General features: G+C 53.5%; 1 protein-coding gene across 2 annotated transcripts in view; it reads right to left on the bottom strand.

Moving 5' to 3' along the window:
- Pax2 (paired box 2) overlaps positions 1-1072 on the bottom strand; it is an 85915-nt gene extending 84843 nt beyond the window's left edge. For both annotated transcript variants that reach the window (XM_055591609.1, XM_055591610.1), the window contains exon 1: positions 1048-1072. In XM_055591609.1, the coding sequence (XP_055447584.1) occupies positions 1048-1072 (25 nt within the window). The remainder of the gene's footprint in view (positions 1-1047) is intronic.
- Positions 1073-17997: the final 16925 nt, after the last annotated feature.

Below are 17997 nucleotides of genomic sequence, written 5' to 3'. Positions count from 1 at the left end.
CTCTCTACTTAAACCTCGAGAGTGGAGGGCCTGCCCAGAGCCCTAAAAACCCAGGAGGCCACAGCTGACGCTCACGGGGCTCAAGTTCTTCCGCGGGGACCAGGCCCCAGAGAAGAGTAGGGACAGTGCAAGGATTAAGCCAAAAAGCTAGAGAACGAGCTGTGTTGGGGACAGGAGAGCGATCAGTTGAAAGAACTGAACTTGAACTGGGGTCACGGAGTGGGTAGAAACGAGGAGTGAAGAAAAAAGGCCCCGAGTTAGGCCTTGACCTCTACAGAATTATTTGGAAAACTCTGGAAACTTGATCCTGTCCTCTCACTCACTACCAGTCTCAGCTTGGTGCTCGGCTTCCCCTCTCGCAGTGCCGGGACACCTGACGGGCAGTCACAGCTGAGTTGGCAGGAGAAGAGGGGGAGCAAGGGCAGCGCCCTAACAGCTCTCGGGAGTCGGTTTGAGAGTCTCCTCCCCCCCCCCCCCGGGCCCCCTGGTGCCGTCCTTCCCCTAGGCCTCCCCTGAACCCCTCCATTCTGTTTTTGAAGTGGAAAAGTGTGTGTATGGCTGACCCTCGACCCTACCGCCCAAACCCAAATACCCAACACCCACGCACATGTGCCCACAATATATGCTTCTTTAACCCACCCCCGGAAACTGAAGGTCGCCCAACGTTTCCAGTTTGAGGAAAGTTGTGTGAAATATTTATGCCCAGAGAGAAATCAGAACCATCAAGTCCTAAGCACTCAGTAGAAAGGAAGAGCCAAGTTCTGCGAAGAGAAGTTGTGAAACTCGCGTTTCCTCGGTGGAAAGTTTTCGGTTGGAGGTTTAGAGGTCACAGGGAGGGAAGGCTGCAGAGGCCCCAGAGAGGAGCGTCCACAGCACCTCTTCCCAGTCCTCGCAGTGGCGGCTGGGGACCGCAGGGAAAGGGAAGAGCAGTGAAACCCGCCCTCGGCGACACAGCCCTCACCCTTCTCCCCCGACGCAGAGCCTCCGCCCAAACCCCCGGCCCTCTCCCCCACCCTGGCTGCGACGCCGCCGGGTCCCAGGCCGTACCTGCTCCTCCTGCACACTGCTCCATGCTCTGCTCGCTCCTGCCCTGGCCTGGGGCTTGGCTTCCCGGCTCCTCCGCCGCCCCACGGCCCGTCTCGCCTTGGCTGCCGCGGCCGGCAGAGAGAGCCGGGAGCAGCCACCCGCGACGGAGCGGCTCAGATAACGGCGGCTGCCGGCCGCCTGGGCGGGCTGTGCGCCCGGACCGCGCCGGCGCTCACACGCCCGGCCGCGCCGAGCACAGCCGCCGCCGAGGAGCCGCGGGCTCTCCGGGCCGCGCGCGGGCGCGCACCCGCCCCGAGGCCCCCGGCCCCGCGGGCAAGCTGATCCCCACACTCTGCTTGCCCAGAGGGACCCGGAGACCGGACCCGGGTGTTCACGCCGGGACACCCTCCTACCCACCCTCTCACCACGGTCACACGCCCCCCTTCAGATCCCAGCCTGCCCTCTGGCCCTTGCCTTCTCCCCAACTTTGTGTGGCAACCCTTCCCCAAGACTCCAGGCTCCTGCGCCTGCCAGAGGCTTTTCTGCTCTCAGCTTGGCTTCTGAAGTCTCCGCAAATGCACCCCAACTTCTGCAGGCCACACAGTCGTTCCCATCCCTAACACGTTCATCCTGGCGCTGCTCTCTGCTCTCTGTTTCTTTTTGCTTTTCAACAAACAGAAACTTAGGATACGAGGAAAAAGCCCTGATTGATGTCCTTGAAGAGATAGTGGGAACCAAGGGGAAGAGGGAAGGGCCCACCCCTTCCTTACTTATTCTGTACCTATTTGAACACAGCTCCTGGTCAGTGTTCCGATCCCCTCCCCTCTGCACCAGCTTTCTTGGGCCTTCAGACTCACACCCTCAGTAACCACACGGAGCTTTCATCCGAGATCAGGGGCCCACTTGCCCTTCTTCTACATCACACCTTCTCAATCTGGAATTTCCATTTCTCCAGCTTTGGCCATAAACTCTGTAAATCTCTCAGATCCCGTTTTTCTTAGGTGAACCTGCTTGTACTCCCACTCTCTTCAGAGGCACCCACGTTCGCTCCCTGCGGTCTCTCTCCTCGTTTGTTTAGTCTTATCTTGCCCCGGGACTCCCTCCTTTTTGTTGTTGCTGCTTTTGAGACACGGTTTTCTCTGTAGCCCTGGCTGTCCGGGACTCACTTTGTGGACCAGGCTGGCCCGGAACTCACAGAGCTCCGCCTGCCTCTGACTCCCTGAGTGCTGGGATTACAGGCTAGCTGGCACCACTACGCCCCCACCCCCACTCAGGCTGGGACTTCCTCTCTTACAGCCTTGTTCTTATAACTAACCCTGAGCATCTGTCCAAGCCAGCACTGGGTAAACCCTGTGTGCCAGTAGAGGTTTGTGGTGTTTTCACCCCACTTCTCTCTGTTCTCTCTCTGTCTCTGTCTCTGTCTCTGTCTCTCTCTCTCTCTCTCACACACACACACAGAGAGAGAGAGAGACAGAGAGATAAAGAGACAGAGAGATAGAAAGACAGAGAGATAGAGAGATAGAGAGACAGAGAGGAGAACCTGGCAGGAAAGGATCAGGCAGGAGTTGGGGCTCCTGGAACCCCATCCTCCCACCCCCCACTGAGCTCACCCTAGAGAGATTGTGCAGCTAGAAACAGGAAGCTGGAGAGGCACAGGAGCCACAGCAACCCTGCTATCTTCCTACAGGAATGGCTTTCTGGACAAATCATCAGCTAATTGAACTTTTCTTTTCCAGCAGTACTGACTATGGAATTCAGGAGTCGCTCACTGAGGTACTCCACGACTGGGTTAGACGTGCAGGGGGTGGGGGGGAGGGGCCAGGCCTGGTAGATCAACATGTTCTGCTTCAGACCTTAGACTTCACTGGTCCTCCTCCTCCTCCTCCTCCTCCTCCTCCCCCTTCTCCTCCTCCCCCAACAGTGATTTTCCGACCCAAATGCATAAATACTTAAGGGTTAAAAAAAAAAAAAAAAAGACTTCCCTGGCCATGGTGACTGCACATCTTTAATCCTGACGCTCAGGTGGCAGAGGAAGGCAGATCTCTGGAGAGCAAGTCTCAGGCTAGCCAGGGATACATCCTGAGACCTTCTCCAAAGATATTCTTTCCTGTTGTTGTAGACAGAGAAATATTTCTATGGGCTTGGAGAGGAGAGGGGTATGCACAATGAAACTGTAGTCTCTCTCTCTCTCTCTCTCTCACACACACACACAACTATCCTGTGTTTATTCTGTTGATGTACATAGGATGCTTTGTAATTAGCTTCTCGCTGTCACCTAGGACTGCACCTGGACACCTTTTAAACACGTGTTTGCACTGTGTGTGTGTGTGTGTGTGTGTGTGTGTGAACATGGTGTGCACGTTCACAAAAGAAGATCATGGGGAGGTCAGAGGGTTCATTCACCTTCCTTGGCGGTGTCTCTCAGGATCAAACTCAAGTGATGAGGGAGAGTGCCAAGTGCCTCTACCCACTGAGCCACTCTAGACACACATAGTCAGCGATGGTGTGTTTGCATCTCTTGATTGCAGCTGATCTCACTATCCAGCTCTGGTTGGCCTAAAACTCATTTTGTAGACTAGGGTAGTCCTGACCTTAAACTCATGGAGATCTGCCTGCTTCTGCCTCCCGAGTGCTTGAACTACAAGTGTCTACTGGAATACATGGGTTTTGTCCTGTGGAATCACACCTCCACTGGCCAGCTCTTGGTGCCCTTGTTTCCTAGTGTCTGAAATGGCAATTAAAAGGCCCTGCCCTTTGACAGGTTTCTTAGGAGACAGAATGTGCTCACATGATTACGAAGGCCAACCACCCTCACACCAAATATTCTTGTTCTTATTCTAGAACCAACAGTTGAGACCCAGTCTCTGAGACACGCAGTCAGGGAAGCACTCACTGAGGAATGGGAGCTTTTGAACTGAAACCACACATAAAGCTTTCTTGTTCCTGAGCCAGCTAGGCACCAGTGCCAGGATCCAGTGCCTAGAGGCAGGATCCAGGGCTTGGGCAGGGCCAGGATCAGACCGGGGTCCTAGAGAAGGCAGCTTGAGGCCACTTTGCTAAGTAGCTTGTTGACATAACTAAAGAGGCTTGAGAAGGATGAAGGCTTCTTAGCTGTAGCATCTGCTACTCTTCCTCCAGATACCTACAAAATGATGCCCATCAAAGGTGCCCTGTTCTTCTGCCCCCTCCTCCCTGCGGTTCTGTCTCTCTTTGTCCACCAGCCCTCACTCCAGTGGCACAGTCTCTTGGGCCCTTTTGCTTATTGCTGGCCCCATTGATTGAAAGTCTCTTTCAGGATCTCCAAGGAGTCTCAGGAAAAATGATCCGCCAGCCTATTGATTCTTCATTAGAATTACATTTTCACGTGTGCTAAATTGGTTTTAAAAGCTTCTTCTGTTGTTATTGTCTTGTCAGACCCTGCGGTCCAGGGCAAACCAAGTTTAAATGTTGTGGCTTCTTAGAGAGAAAAAAATCACCAGGGCTGGGTCTGTGATTACCTGCCTTTCTGCCTCACTCTTGTCATGATGACAACTGTGATTGGGCTTGAGCATCTTTAGGAAAAGGGCCTCCTAAAAGGTGGCTGCCCATGTCAGGTTGAAGCCAGCTGGTAAGGGATCTAAAGCCCCAGAGGAAAGATAACAGAACAGTTTTCCCCCATAACATTAAATTTATTAGTAGAACTTGTGATAATTGCTTTAGAGACAGAAGGAACAAATTTTAAGGATTTTTTTTTTGTTGTTGTTGTTATTCTGCTTCCCCTTCAGATGGTAGAGGAAAAATGGAGAAACACTTTTTCTTCACCTTAAATAGGTGTGTGTGTGTGTGTTGGGTGGGCTGTGTCTTGTTTTAATTCAGGACAAAAGCCCAGTTACAAGGAGTTTGGTCATCCTTATACTCTGGGCTGGCCAGGGAGGAAGAAAGAGAAAGGAGAGAGGCTGGTTATGATAGAATAAGGGAGAAAGGAAGCTCAGACTGGAGAGGGACAGAGAGGGGGGCTATCAGACACCAGGGACAGACAAGGAATGAACAGGGACACAGGGATGGACAGGCAGTGGGATGGAAAGAAGGAAGGACAGAAGGAGGGAGGGAGGGGGAGAGAGAAAGCAAGCAAAAGAGATGAAGTAGGAAATGAGGTGGAGTCAGAAAAAGGGAAACACAGAAGAAGGGGAAGGGAAGGAATGAGAGAAAGACCGAGGCAGGCAGAGGAGCCAGCCCCAGGGACTCCCGGGCTAGGCAGCCTGCCCTGCTCCCAGCCACCTCCCTCTTCCTGGCCTAGCAACTGGCAGCATTGTAGTGGGCGCGGGCGTCGACGGAGCTGAGGCAGGAGAGGCAGGCGAATGTCTCCGCGATGTGCTTATCCCCTAATCAGTTCATTAGTTATAAACAACATGACATTAGAAGTTAGGAGGCAGTTGATATTAATTTTTATTTAACTAGTTGATGTTTAATCCGTCACGCCAGGCTGGGTAGCAGCGAGAAAGATCTTCCTGACACAAAACCAGTTAGAACTTCATAAGGCGCAATCAGTGTCCCGCGCCTCGAAACAAACAAGAGAGACAGAGACATACACACATAGAGACAGAGAGACAGGCAACCCAAGAGGCCGAGGGAAGCTGGCAGGCAGGGAAAGACTAAGGCGAGGCCAGGGCGGGGGTGGGGAGGGGGATGAGCTAGGGGACCTCTGTGCAGGGGGCTGGCAAATCCAAGACCAGCACCACCCAAACCCTAGGTGTGGCACGTCCCGAGCGCCGGGGAGAGCCAGACGAGGGCAGCCCTGGGCACCGCGGCAGGGGCCGGGGAAGCCTGGCCGCCTGCAGCCGCCACGCTGAGAGGAGCGCTCCGGTGCCTGGCATCCTGGCGGGAGGCCGGAGGCTAAGGTGCCAGCCGGGGTCCCAACTCCCCGGCTCAGAGGGCGGTCGCCTCCCCTTTCCCTGCTTCAGGAAGAGCGGGCCGGACGGGGAGGGGAAGGGGCGGAGGGCGGCCGGGCGGCCCAGGAGTTCAGCAAAGTTTGCGGCGGCGGCCAGAAGCCCGGACGGGGCGTGCGCTTTGGGGTGCTGGGGGTGACAGAGAGGGGAAGTGAGTTGGGGTGGGGTTCTGCGGGCCCCCGTGCTCTCGCCCTGAGCTGGCCTGTGCCTTCCGAGCACCCCAGCGAGCGGGGCTGGGGGCCGGGACCTGGCCGTGCCGCTCCTGGGCTCCCGGGGCGGCTGTGGCCGCCGGTGGCTGAGGTCGCCGGTGGCTGAGGTCGCGGGCCGCGTGTGGGCTGAGCTCCCCCCGCGCCCCGGCCCCCCCCCCAGCCTCGCCCCGCCACCAGCGCCCGGCTTTTTCCACCTTCTCTGGGGCGCTGGCTGGGTCACGGCCCCTGCCCAGGCAGCGCGGGGGCCGGGGCTGTAGTTTTCCGCTGTCCGGAGGCCGGACACTCTGTGGGGACCGAGTCATCCCCGCGGCGCGCGGCCCCGGGCCGGTCGCCTCCCCGCTTGCATGTTAATCTGCTTCCACGGCGGAAAGGAAATCGCTGAAATTCCGAAGAAAATTGCCTCTCGCCAACGGTTAATAGTTAACTCAGACAGGAAAGTTCCCAGGGAAGGGCGAAGCGCGGGCGGGAGGCGCAGGGAGGCCCTGGAAGGCCGCGGGCCCGCGCCTCTCCCCGCCGGCCCAGCGCGGCCCCCTCCTCCGGCCGCGCGGCCCGCACCCTGCAATTAGCATCACTCAGTTCACAAAACCCTTCCTGGGAGAAAGCTGTTCCCTCGTTCCGGGGCTCGGTTCAGCACCTGACTCCGGCGAGGGAAGCGAATAAATCACCGTGGCGGCGGGGGAGCCGGACCCAAGCCCGCCAGACGGGGGTCCCCAGGGAGAACGAAAAAGCGAGAAAAGGACGAAGGGACCAGGAGGATAACGTCGGGAACCCGCGCAACCTTCGCCCAGGGTCAGGAAGGGGTTCAGAAAGGGAGCCCCAAAGAGAGGGACTCGGGAGAGAAGAGGCCAAAACAGAATAGGAAAATAAAGACAGATGACAGGGGAGAGGCAGAAAGAGGAAAGAAAAGCGAATAGAAAGAGAGAGAAATGGGGAGGAGGAAAACGCTAAGAGAAGAAGCACCAGGAGGCAGGGAGGAAGAAGGAAGAAAAAGAAAAGAAAAGAAAAGAAAAGAAAAGGAAAGGAAAGGAAAGGAAAGGAAAGGAAAGGAAAGGAAAGGAAAGGAAAGAAAAGAAAAAAGAAAAAAAGCAAGTGCTTTCCTGCACTTGTGCTCTGTGCCAACCACAGCGGGGAGGTCAGGATGTGTCCTGGGGGATCCAGGCGTTAGAGGTTCCACGCAAAACTGAACCCAAAGGAAAAATCCAGGGTTTGATCACACCAAAGTATGTGTGTTTGTGTCTGTGTATAAAATGACATTCTGAGTCCATGACAAATGAGGAAGATCTGTATGTAAATGACACAGGGCTCTTTTTAGGAGTTGTGTTGGGTGTCCTGGACTTTTGGCCCTGGCCTGAAATGGGGCGGGGACTGCGTGTGGGCCCAGGACTTTAGCTCAGACCCCTGCGACCCCTTAGCTTGGACCCATAGCTCTTCAGTAGGCCCTTGAAGAAGTCCCCTGTCACGGGTCTGGAGCGCTCAGGCAGGAGAGATAGGCCACAGCTGTGTGTGTGTGTGTGTGTGTGTGTGTGTGTGTGTGTGTGTGTGTGTGTGAGAGAGAGAGAGAGAGAGAGAGAGAGAGAGAGAGAGAGAGAGAGAGAGAGAGAAAGCTAGGCGGAGAACCGCGACCCAGCGCCAGCGGAGGGCGCATTTCCTAGGCCTGCTCCCTGGGATTAGTGAAAAGCGCTGGACAGATTCTTCTTGCTTTGGGATACCTGGGCCAGCGCTGGCTGCCTAGACCAGGGGGTAGGAGGAGTGAAAAACTGGAAAGAGGAAAATAGTGGGAAGAGGAAGGGAGAAGAAGAGGAGGAAAAGAAATGGGGTTAAAGGGAAAGAGAAAAAGGAAGGTCTAAGAATGCTACAAAGTGTCTGATGAGGTCTCTGCCAGGATCAAGGTGGGAGCTCCTCCCCCTCACTCCTCTGCGCTCCCACCCCTCCTCTCTGGCCTTGCCAGTCCCAGGATGCTTGAATGAAGACAGAGACCCCAGCAGGGTTGCTAAGGGCCTCTGTGCTGGTGTGGCCCAAAGTAAGGCGAGGAAGTCATCCAGTCTGGCTTGGCAGCGTCTGGATGAGAAATGCTCAGGAAAATTTCCAGCCTTGGAGCCTCCGGGTGGATGGGTCCAGCCCCCCTCCGCAACTCCTTCTGACCTTCCCTCCAGGCTGAAGTAGAGAGAAAAAATAGTCCTTCAGGAAGCAGATGGGCGGCTTAGTCACTTCCTAAACGTGCAGGGACACAGGGAGCCATTCAGCTGGTGCTGAAACCTGAGGGCTTTGAGTGAGGGGACAGGAGAGGCAGCACTGCCCTGGGGCAACGCCTGGAGGCAGGGCACTGCGCTGCACACCGTGGCCATGGATGTGACCTCACACTGGTCCCCCCTCTAAGGACGTGTCAAGGTGGGGACTCTCAGCCGGGCTTGCTGGCACAAGCCTTTAATCCCTGATCCAACATACCCAAGGAGGCAGAGGCAGGAGGCTCTCAACCCAGTCTGGCCTAAATATGGAGTTGCAAAGGAGTCAGGGCTACTTAAGGAGACCCTGTCGTCTGGGACTGATGGTGGCTGTGGGTGTTCAAGGTCACTGGAACCCAGGCAAGCCTAAGCTGGTGTCAGAGAGCGCTTGATAGGCGCATAGGACCTTACAACATGGCCAGACTTGAGCCAAGCCTGTTGCTGCAGCCCTGCCATCCCAGCCACTCTTTAAAACTTTTATGTTTAATTGTGTGTGTGTGTGTGTGTGTGTGTGTGTGTGTGTGTGTGTGTACTACATGCATGCAGGAGCCCAGAGAGGTTAGAAGAGAACTCAGAACCGGTTGGCTCTGCCTGAAGATACAGGCAGTCACGAGTGATCACGTGGGAACTGAACCTGGTCCTCTATAAGAGCAGCACGTGGTTTTCCTGGTTTGTTTTTTGTTTTGTTTTGTTTTGTTTTGTTACTACTGAGCCCCCAATGCAGCCTCATCCCAGCTACTCTCTAGGTGAAGCCGAAAGATGGACATTTCAAGGCCTGTCTGGATTTCGGAGCAGGTTCAAGACCAGCTTTGTCAAATTTTGAGACAGGGTCTGGCCTCAAAATTTTGAAAACATGGGGCCAAAGAAGCTGGGATCTAACTCGGTGAGACATTGCTTGCCTAGTGTCTGAGAGACTCTAGGGTCAATCTCCTACAGTGAGGGGAAAAGGTGACTAAACATACCCTAGATGGGAGAGTCATGTTCCTGGGCCTAATAAGAGGAAAGGCAAAGGGAGAGCCAACAGCCTACCTAGCTGGGGGAACTAATACATACGTACACATACACACACACACATATCTGAAGCCATGTAAGGACAAGAGCAGAGGTAAGGGCAAGAAGACCAGGAAGGAACAGGATTTCCCCTAAGTTTTGGTTTTTCCTTGCAGGCTAAGGGGTGCAATGGAGAGATTTTTTTTCCCTTTCCTTTTTTAAGATTTATTTATTTTTATGTGCATTGGTGTTTTGCCTGCATGTGTGTCTGTGTGAGGAAGCCAGGTCCCCCTCCCCCCACACACACCTGGAGTTACAGACAGTTGTGAGCTGCCATGTGGGTGCTGGGAATTGTACTCCAGTCCTTTGGAAGAGCAGCAGCCAGTACTCTTGACCACTGAGCCATCTCTCCAGCTCCCACTGAGAGATTTTTAAACAAGGGGGTAACAAGGTCTGGTCTTCGGGGGAAGGCCATTAATGGAAGTAGGAGTAATGGGATGACGGAGATAAAGACCATGGAAGCAAGAGATCCAGTCTTGCCCAGAAAACACATCAAATCTCAAGGCAAAGTGCACTGAGGAAGAGAGCGATGGTAGGGGGAGGGGCAGAGGTAAGAGGCCCGAACACTTTAGGTGTGTCTGCCTGCGTGTGTTGTGCTAAAAGATCCACTTAGGCTCCTGGGAAGTTTAAAATATTTTATTAAACTTTATTTAGCGTGCATATGAAAAGCACGCACATGCCATGTAGTGCCTGTGGAGGTCAGAAGGTAACTTGTGGGAATCTGTTCTCTCATCCCACTCTGTTGGTCCCAGGAATTGAACTTGGATCATCAGGCTTGGCAGTAGGCGCCTTGAGTTGATGAGCCATCTCACCAGTACTTTAACCACAACTCTGATTTCTCCCCAGGTACCTTTCACTCTCTTTCGCACTTCCCGCTCTTCAGGAGGCAGCCTTGCAGAGCAGTTCATGTTAGAGAAGAGGAGGGCTTGTCCCAGGTCCCAAAACATCAGAGAAGGCAGCATCAAGAGTAGGAAGTAGGGGCTGGAGAGATGGCTCAGAGGTTAAGAGCACTGGCTGCTCTTCCAGAGGTCCTGAGTTCAATTCCCTGCACCCATGTGGTGGCCCACAGCCATCTATAATGAGTTCTCCTGCCCTCTTCTGGTGTGTAGGTGTACATCAGGCAGAACGCTGTATAATTAATACATTTTTAAAAAAGAGTAGGAAATGGAGGCAGTGGTCCTGATGTGGGCTCTTCCTGCATCAGATAAGAAACACAGCTGCTGTCAGCAAATCCCTTGAACACATGGTGCCAGGATGTTCACATCTGTAAAACAGAGCACCAAAGTTAAGTTAATAAGTTCATATATCCTTAGTACAAATTAGCTCATTGTCAACCCGCTCTAGACTTCAGACACTTTTTTGTTTGTTTGTTTGTTTGTTTGTTTGTTTGTTATAAGGTCTTACAGGATTGCTCAGTCTGGTGTCAAACTAGAGATCCTCCTGTCTCAGCCTCCAAGTAGCCGGGATTGTTGGTGCGTGCCCCTGTCCCAGGCCTCCTACTTCCTTCTGAGCACAGCACAGGGTGGCAGGAGCACAAAGAATGGTCAATACAGACCCACTAGAGGGAAGCAGTCAGTTCAGAGAGAAGGCCTGGAGTGGCAAGGTGAGGGGTACTACATCAAAGACAGCGAGGATGGCTGAGCGCTCATTGCATGCCACACTGCCACACACTGTCTGAGGACTTTATATTCGATAACTCCTTTCATCTTCGCCTATTATCTGTGTGTGTGTGTGTGGTCTGTGTGTAGGTGTGCGTTTCACATGTGTATATATGCATGCTTACGTGTGTGGACACGTGTGTGTGCCTGTGGAGACAAGATGTTAACACAGAGTGTCTTCCTCCATTCCTCTCTACTTGGAGGCTGGGTCTCTCAGTGTGACCCTGGAGCTCACCAGTTCAAGCTAACTAGATAGCCATTTTGTGCCAGGTCTCTACTTCCTGAGTGCTGGGATTACAGGTGGCATCCATGCCAGCTGGCTTTCACTGGGTTCTGGGGACATAAACCCCCAGCCTCTACGTGTCAGCAACAAGGGCTTGACCCGCTGAACCATCTCCCTAAGCCATTATCAATCCCATTTTACAAATGAAGAGAGCGAGGCACAAAGCACTTGAGTGACTTTTCCTCTGTCACAGTGGCAGGTGGCACAGGTAGGCTTGACAGCCAGAGAACGTATAACCGTATAACCGACAGGTATGTGCTTGTGCTGGTTCCCAAGGGAAAGTCAGAGGGAAGAGAGCTTCTGTGTGGAAGAGAACTCCCTTTGGAAATTTTCCTTTTGGTGAGGCAAGAGAGCGCCCTTTCGGCTCTTGTTTCCAGACCTTCACACCACTCCTCACTCTTCTTCTCGACCCTGAAAGTCAAAGGTGGCTCCCGTGGCGTGGCCAGCCAGACCTTGGGGGTGCAGGGCCATCCAGCCCTCTCTAGCACGCTCCAAGAAGCAGCTTCCGTCTTGGGAGCTTATTTCCCAGCCAGGTGCCGCCTCTGGCCAGGATGCCTTTGGACTTGGCCTGAAGCTTCATACGGGTAGTTAAGATGCCCCAGGCACCACATGGCAGCTGGGCTCAGCCTCTGATTAGGCCTGATCCTCCACACTAGCCACAGACAAGACCCCCTAGAGTCTAGGGGTCCTCAGCCTTCCTAACCACTGTGACCCTTTAATACAGCGCCTTCTGTTGTGGTGACCCCCAACCATAAGATTAGTTTTGTTGCTACTTCATAACTGTAATTTTGCTTCAGTTATGAGTCATAGTGAAAACGTCTGTTTTCTAATGGCCTTAGGCGCTCCCTGAGAGAGTCACTTGGCTCCAAAGGGGTCACAACGCACAGGTCGAGAGCCATCACTGCTCTTGCTCCACCCCCCCTCCCCCAACCTTCAGGCATGCACCGGGCTGCTCAGGCGGAGCCCAGGACGCTGTTGGGTGGTGGTTCTCAGCCAGCTGAGAGCCCTAACCAAAAGCCTGTCTTCTCTACCACAGTATGCCCACATCACACAGCAGGTTGGGGCTATCCGGAGAGTGACCTCATGGCAGCCAGAGGACTCTGCCCACACTCATAGCATTGTGCCATGGCTCCTTCTCCAAGCCAGAAGAAGTTCCGGGCCTCTGGAGGCCATTCTCGACTCCCTTAGCCCACCCAGCTGGAAAAAAAGGAGTAAGTATGTTTGGGAGGAGGATTCTGGGCCCGTGTTTCTGGAGAAGGTTCTTTTTTTTTCCCCCTGAATTTAACCGTTTCCCGGCAAACACTTAATACCTTCTTTTAAATGACCTTGCAGTTCTGGGAAAGAGTGGCTGTGGTAGAACAGATAGCAATCCCCACAGAGCAAGCCCCACGGAGCAGAAACCACTTATGTACTCCTCTCGGGGCCTGCCTGTACAGCTCGCAGTCTAGTCTGGAAAATCTTCCCTAAGATGGACAGGATGTTAGGCAACATGCCAAATCGCTCGGAGCCGACCCTGGGGATGAAGGTGACTGACTGGATGGATGTAAATTAGAGACAGGAGACGTCTCTCTTGCGTCTCCCTCCCACCTCCTCACCTTTCTCTGCCGCGGAAAAGCCTGGCGAGGAGAGCGGGCTCCAGCACCCTGAAGCAGACCACTTCCGCCCTAAGAGCAAGTGACTCGGTTTCTTCACCTGGGAAGCTGGCCTCCCCCTGACTGGGGGAACCGAATTCTTCAGAGCACCTCGCAAAGTGCCCAGCATTCAGTAGGAGCCTCATAAATGTCACTGTCTTGATCACCCCCTTTCAAGGACGCAGCCCACCACCTTCTCCGGGTCGTGAGCACTCCTGAGCACCTGTGGGAGTTGGGAGCTGGGGATAGAAATGGGGGGCACCTCTGACGGAGCGCCTCGCCTTGTGCCTCACGCCCGCTGACCTCCCGGGTATGGAGCCGCGGGTGCAGCTCCGCAGGTGCGCGGGTCAGGCCCGGATCCTGCTGCCCTGAGCCCTCCCTGGGAGACGTGAGGGACAGGGGCGTGTGATTGCCGCGGCCCACAGGCGAAGGGGGCCCGGCCGCCGCCGCCGCCGCCGCCGCCGCCGCCGCGGAGCCCGCCGGGCTTGCAGCTGCCCCGGGCCTCGCGCGGACTGCGTTCTCGGAGCCTCGCTCCCCCACCCCACCCCCGGGCCCGCCCCGCCCCCGAGCGCCGGTGCTCGATTAATAATCATAAACCCCCCGCTCACCCTCCTCTTAAAATTAATAACTCTGTAATTACAGTCATTTCGGGAGGCTCCGAGCCGCCGAGGCCAGCAGGGCCGCCGGCCGCCGCGCACCGCGGGCGGGAGGGAGGCGAGGCGGGGCGCGGGCGCGGCCCCGGCAGGTACCGGCGCAGAATTAAAATCGCTCTCGCCAATCCAATACACTTTTTATCAGCCATCTATCTGGGAGCCGGGCCCATTCATCATCCGAGGCATTCTCCCTGAAAACAAGACCCATTCAGATTTTATACAAATTATCATATTTATCATCGTCTCCAACTCCGGAGTAACATCTCCGCCAAGTGTCTGCGCTCTCCCCGGGGAGCCGCGCGCCTCGGAGCGCCCGAGCGCCCGCCGCGCCGCTTCCCCCCAACCGAGTCCCTCCCGCCTGGCCCACCCCGCCCCGCGCCCGCCCCCTGCGCCGGCCTTTGATCCGCGGCGGGTTCCTCCCTCCGGAGTCCACGCTTCCCACCTCGGCTCTCCTTACCTCTCAGCTCGGCCTTTGATCTGCTCTCGGCCCCCACGCCGCCTCCCCCTCCACTTGCTGACCAGGGCCCTGCGGCCTACGGCCCTGCCTGGCCCACTCGCCTCCCTTCCTCCCTTCCTTTCTCCCCCTCCTGTGTCTGAGTCCTTGCTTCTCTCTGCCGTCTTCCTCCCTCAGAGCCCGGCTCATCTATCTATCTCCCTGGCAAAACTAACAAGAAGGGGCCTCTGTCCGTGCTCCTTAGGTTTCTCTCGGGGCCTGCAGAAGCCTTCCAAAGTGGGGCTCACACTCGCTGATTGTACGGACCACCTGGGGCCCGCACACCCAGGAACCGACAGGGCTGCCTACATACCAGAGTGTGCAGGAAGCCAGCCTGGCTGCTGCACAGTTCACACACACACACACACACACACACACACACACACACACACTCGCCACAGACCCCACCACATGGACTATGCACAATTCTCTCAGTACACAGCTCCAAGTTCTCACACAGCCTCCCCCTGCGCCATCACCGTCCCCACACACACACACAATCTCCTCTGTATGCAGACCTAGCTCCCCGCATCCTGCACACAACTTCCCAGTGCATACACAACTTTCTGTCATGAACATAGCCCCCCCAATACTGGCAGACACACATGATGCAAACACACGAATGTAGAGATCTGCAATGCTCTTCTGTCTCCTCAGATTCTCACCTCGTTTCCCTCTCCCTCCATCCTGCCACCTTCCTTCTTCCCCTTCCTGCCCCTCCCCGCCCCCATCTTCCTCCTTCTCCAATATGATACCCCTTAGGTGGGCACAGGTCTGATACAGCAGCCACAGAAACCCGTCTTCTTTGGGTGGGGTAGTTTCCCTGTGCCCATTCTGCCCTTGTGCCCTGTTCTGACCCAGCGGGTTAATGAGGCTTCTCCCGTAGAAAAAGGACTTATTCAGACTTCATGGAGAAGGTGCCACACACAAAAGAGATCAACAATATTCCAAACGCAGGGTTCGGACTCAACCTTCAGGAAGGCCTGCTTCCTTTGCAGGCCTCAGTGCTGGGAGTGACGCTTGGGCCCCCTTGGCAGCAGCTGGACTGCACCGCTGGGCTGATGTCCACGTGACCTAGCCCATTCTCAGTTTCCTCGCTAAGGGCTGCTGTCAAAGAGTCTGCAGTTGTGTCTTGTGGGTGATTGGTTGGCTTGTTCATTCATTAATTTGTTCGTCTAATCCTTAGTTGCTGATTCCAAAAGCGTTATTGAATGCCTTCTCTGAACCAGCTCGGGGAATAGCATGAGAAAGAGCAGTGATGGACAGGAGGTAAGGAGTTTCTGCCTTCCTGGAGCATCTAAGTCTGGGGCAGTGTCCACGGAACTCCTGATGTGGTACAGATGTGACATGGTGACCACTGGCCACATGTGGGGAATGGACGCTTGAAATGCGGTGAGTGTGACTAAGGAACCGGGGTGTGTGCGTGGGAGAATGTGCATGTGTGGGCGCAAATGTGCACTTGTGTGCATGGAAGGCGGTGTGCAGGTGTGTGCCCGTGGAGGCCGGCGATCAAGCGCACGTTCTGTTCCCAGGTGTTATGTCGGTTTGTGAGAGTCTCGTTCTGGCCTGGAGCTATCAAGTAGGTTAGGCTGGCTTTGAGCATGCTACATGACAGTGTGTTCTGGGACTTGAATTCAGACCCTCACGCTTTCATGGTGAGCACCTTACGGATGTAGCTCTAGGGGACTGATTTTTTTTTTAATTAGTGTAATTGATATATTTGGTATAATTATGGCTAATGGCTGCTATATTGGCCAGTAAATACCTACCAGGCAGGTTAGTGTTCATTCTGTTAAATCTGACAGGATACAGGTGGAGGAGTTCCCTCCCTCCTTCCCGAGCTTTGGAAGACCCATGTGTGTGCCTTTGAGCAAAGTTTCCTCTTCCAGTTTGGACCTCCAGTTTCCTACACACTCTAAGAGTGCAACAACGGGGCTTCAGAGATGACTCAGCAGCGAAAAGCATTTGCTGCTCTTGCAGAGGACCCAGGTTCGGTTCCCAGCACCCACACAGCAGCTCATAACTGCCTGTAATTCCAGCTCTAGGAGATCAGACACCCTCTTCTGGCCTCCAGGACACCAGGCACTTATGTGGTACATATACACACATGCAAACAAAACACTCATACACATAACGTGAACAATACACAGACTTAAAGAAAAGATACAACCTGCCCACACATGCATGAAAATCATTCAGACAGGGGCTGGAGAGAAGGCTCAGAGGTTAAGAGCACTGGCTGTGCTTCCTGAGGTCCTGAGTTCAATTCCCAGCAACCACATGGTGGCTCATAACCATCTATAGTGAGATCTGGTGCCCTCTTCTGGTGTGCAGGCACATGTGCAGGCAGAATGCTGTATAAATAACAAATAAATAAATAAACAAACAAATAAATAAATCTTTAAGAAAGAAAATCATTCAGTCAAAATCCGACTCCCTAAAAAACAGACTTATTCTAAACCTATAAATAGAAGTACTTCCTTGCAAAAGAGAAATAATCTGTATTGCATACTTACTTGGCTCCAAACACTATTTTTATATGCTCTATTGCATAAATCTTACCAGGGGTCAAATGCACAGGGAGAGTTAGCTGAGGAGACAACAGAAAGAAGCTGTATGGAGTAACAGGAGAGCGAAGGCCTCTTCAGCTGTGATGTCATCACTAAGAGCTTCATGAGCAGCCTAGCAAGGCCTCTGGAAAGTACAGAAGTTCAATTTCCAGCACTGGGGAGAGAGAAAGAGAGACTATTGCCATGCAGAAAATTTTGCCATGGAGCTAATGATTACAAGTTGTCTAGTTAAAAAAAAAAAGTTTGGCTGGCTGGTGGTTCAGGCCTTTAACTCCAGCCCTTGGGAGGCAGAGGCAGAAGGAGGATCTCTGAGTTTGAAGCCTGGTCTCAGAGTTCCAGGATGGCCGAGATACACAGAGAAATCCTGTCTCAAAAAAACCCAAAACATTGTTTTGTTTGTTTGTTTTTGATATTTTGTGCAGAGGATCAAACTCTAGGTTTCATGCAAATGAGGCATGTGCTCTACCATTGAGCTGCATCACCAGCTCAAGTTACTTAATTTTTAAACAGCACCAGAAAGACTGATTTTACATCAACTGTACTAGAAGCTACTTAAAATATAAGGCAAGCAATCTAATGGGCCAATGTTCAAAGGACAAATAAGCAAAGATAGTCACTGCCATTTTGTTTGCAAGTTAGAAGTCATTGAAAACCCAGTGCTATGGTGCATGCCAGTGACTGTAGCACTTGGGAGGAAGAAGTAGGAGAATCAGGAGTTCAAGGTCATCCTCAGCTATATATTGAGTTTGAGACAAGCTTAGGCTCCAGGAGACCCTGTTGCATTTTTTTTTAACAAAAGTAAACCTAATGTTTATTATTAGGGCTGAGTTAGCAGATCTATACTTTTCAACAGAATACTATACAGCCTTAACCGAGAGATAAGTGTCCCTTCATGTTGACTCATGGAAAGATCTCCAAGATAAATGAGAAAAGAAAAGAGGTGTGCAGCCTCACTGATATGTGAGAAAGAGCATGCATACGCACATCCTCATGGACCCACATAGATCAGTTCTGGATTGATGCAGAAGAAACTGGTTACCTCCATGAGGGGAACATGGATGGAAGGATTGCTTTTCCGCCTGTGTGTCCTTTGGCATGTCTTAAGATTGGCTTTTGTCTGTTGAGACAGCACCTCACCTCATAGCCCAGTCTGGTCAGTGTACACTCCTCCTGCCTTGGCCTTCTGAGTGTTAAGACTCCAGGTGTGTGCCTCCATGTTGTAACTTCCTCACTATGTGCTGTACCTACTTACAGCTCAGGCTGAGCAAACGTGGCTG

The sequence above is a fragment of the Psammomys obesus genome, unplaced genomic scaffold (assembly GCF_907164565.1).
Source record: "Psammomys obesus unplaced genomic scaffold, mPsaObe1.curated_primary_1811, whole genome shotgun sequence".
In the NCBI taxonomy this organism is placed as follows: domain Eukaryota; kingdom Metazoa; phylum Chordata; class Mammalia; order Rodentia; family Muridae; genus Psammomys; species Psammomys obesus.
The sequence above is the reverse complement of the archived record's forward strand: the minus strand, read 5'-3'. Positions and strand labels throughout refer to the sequence as shown.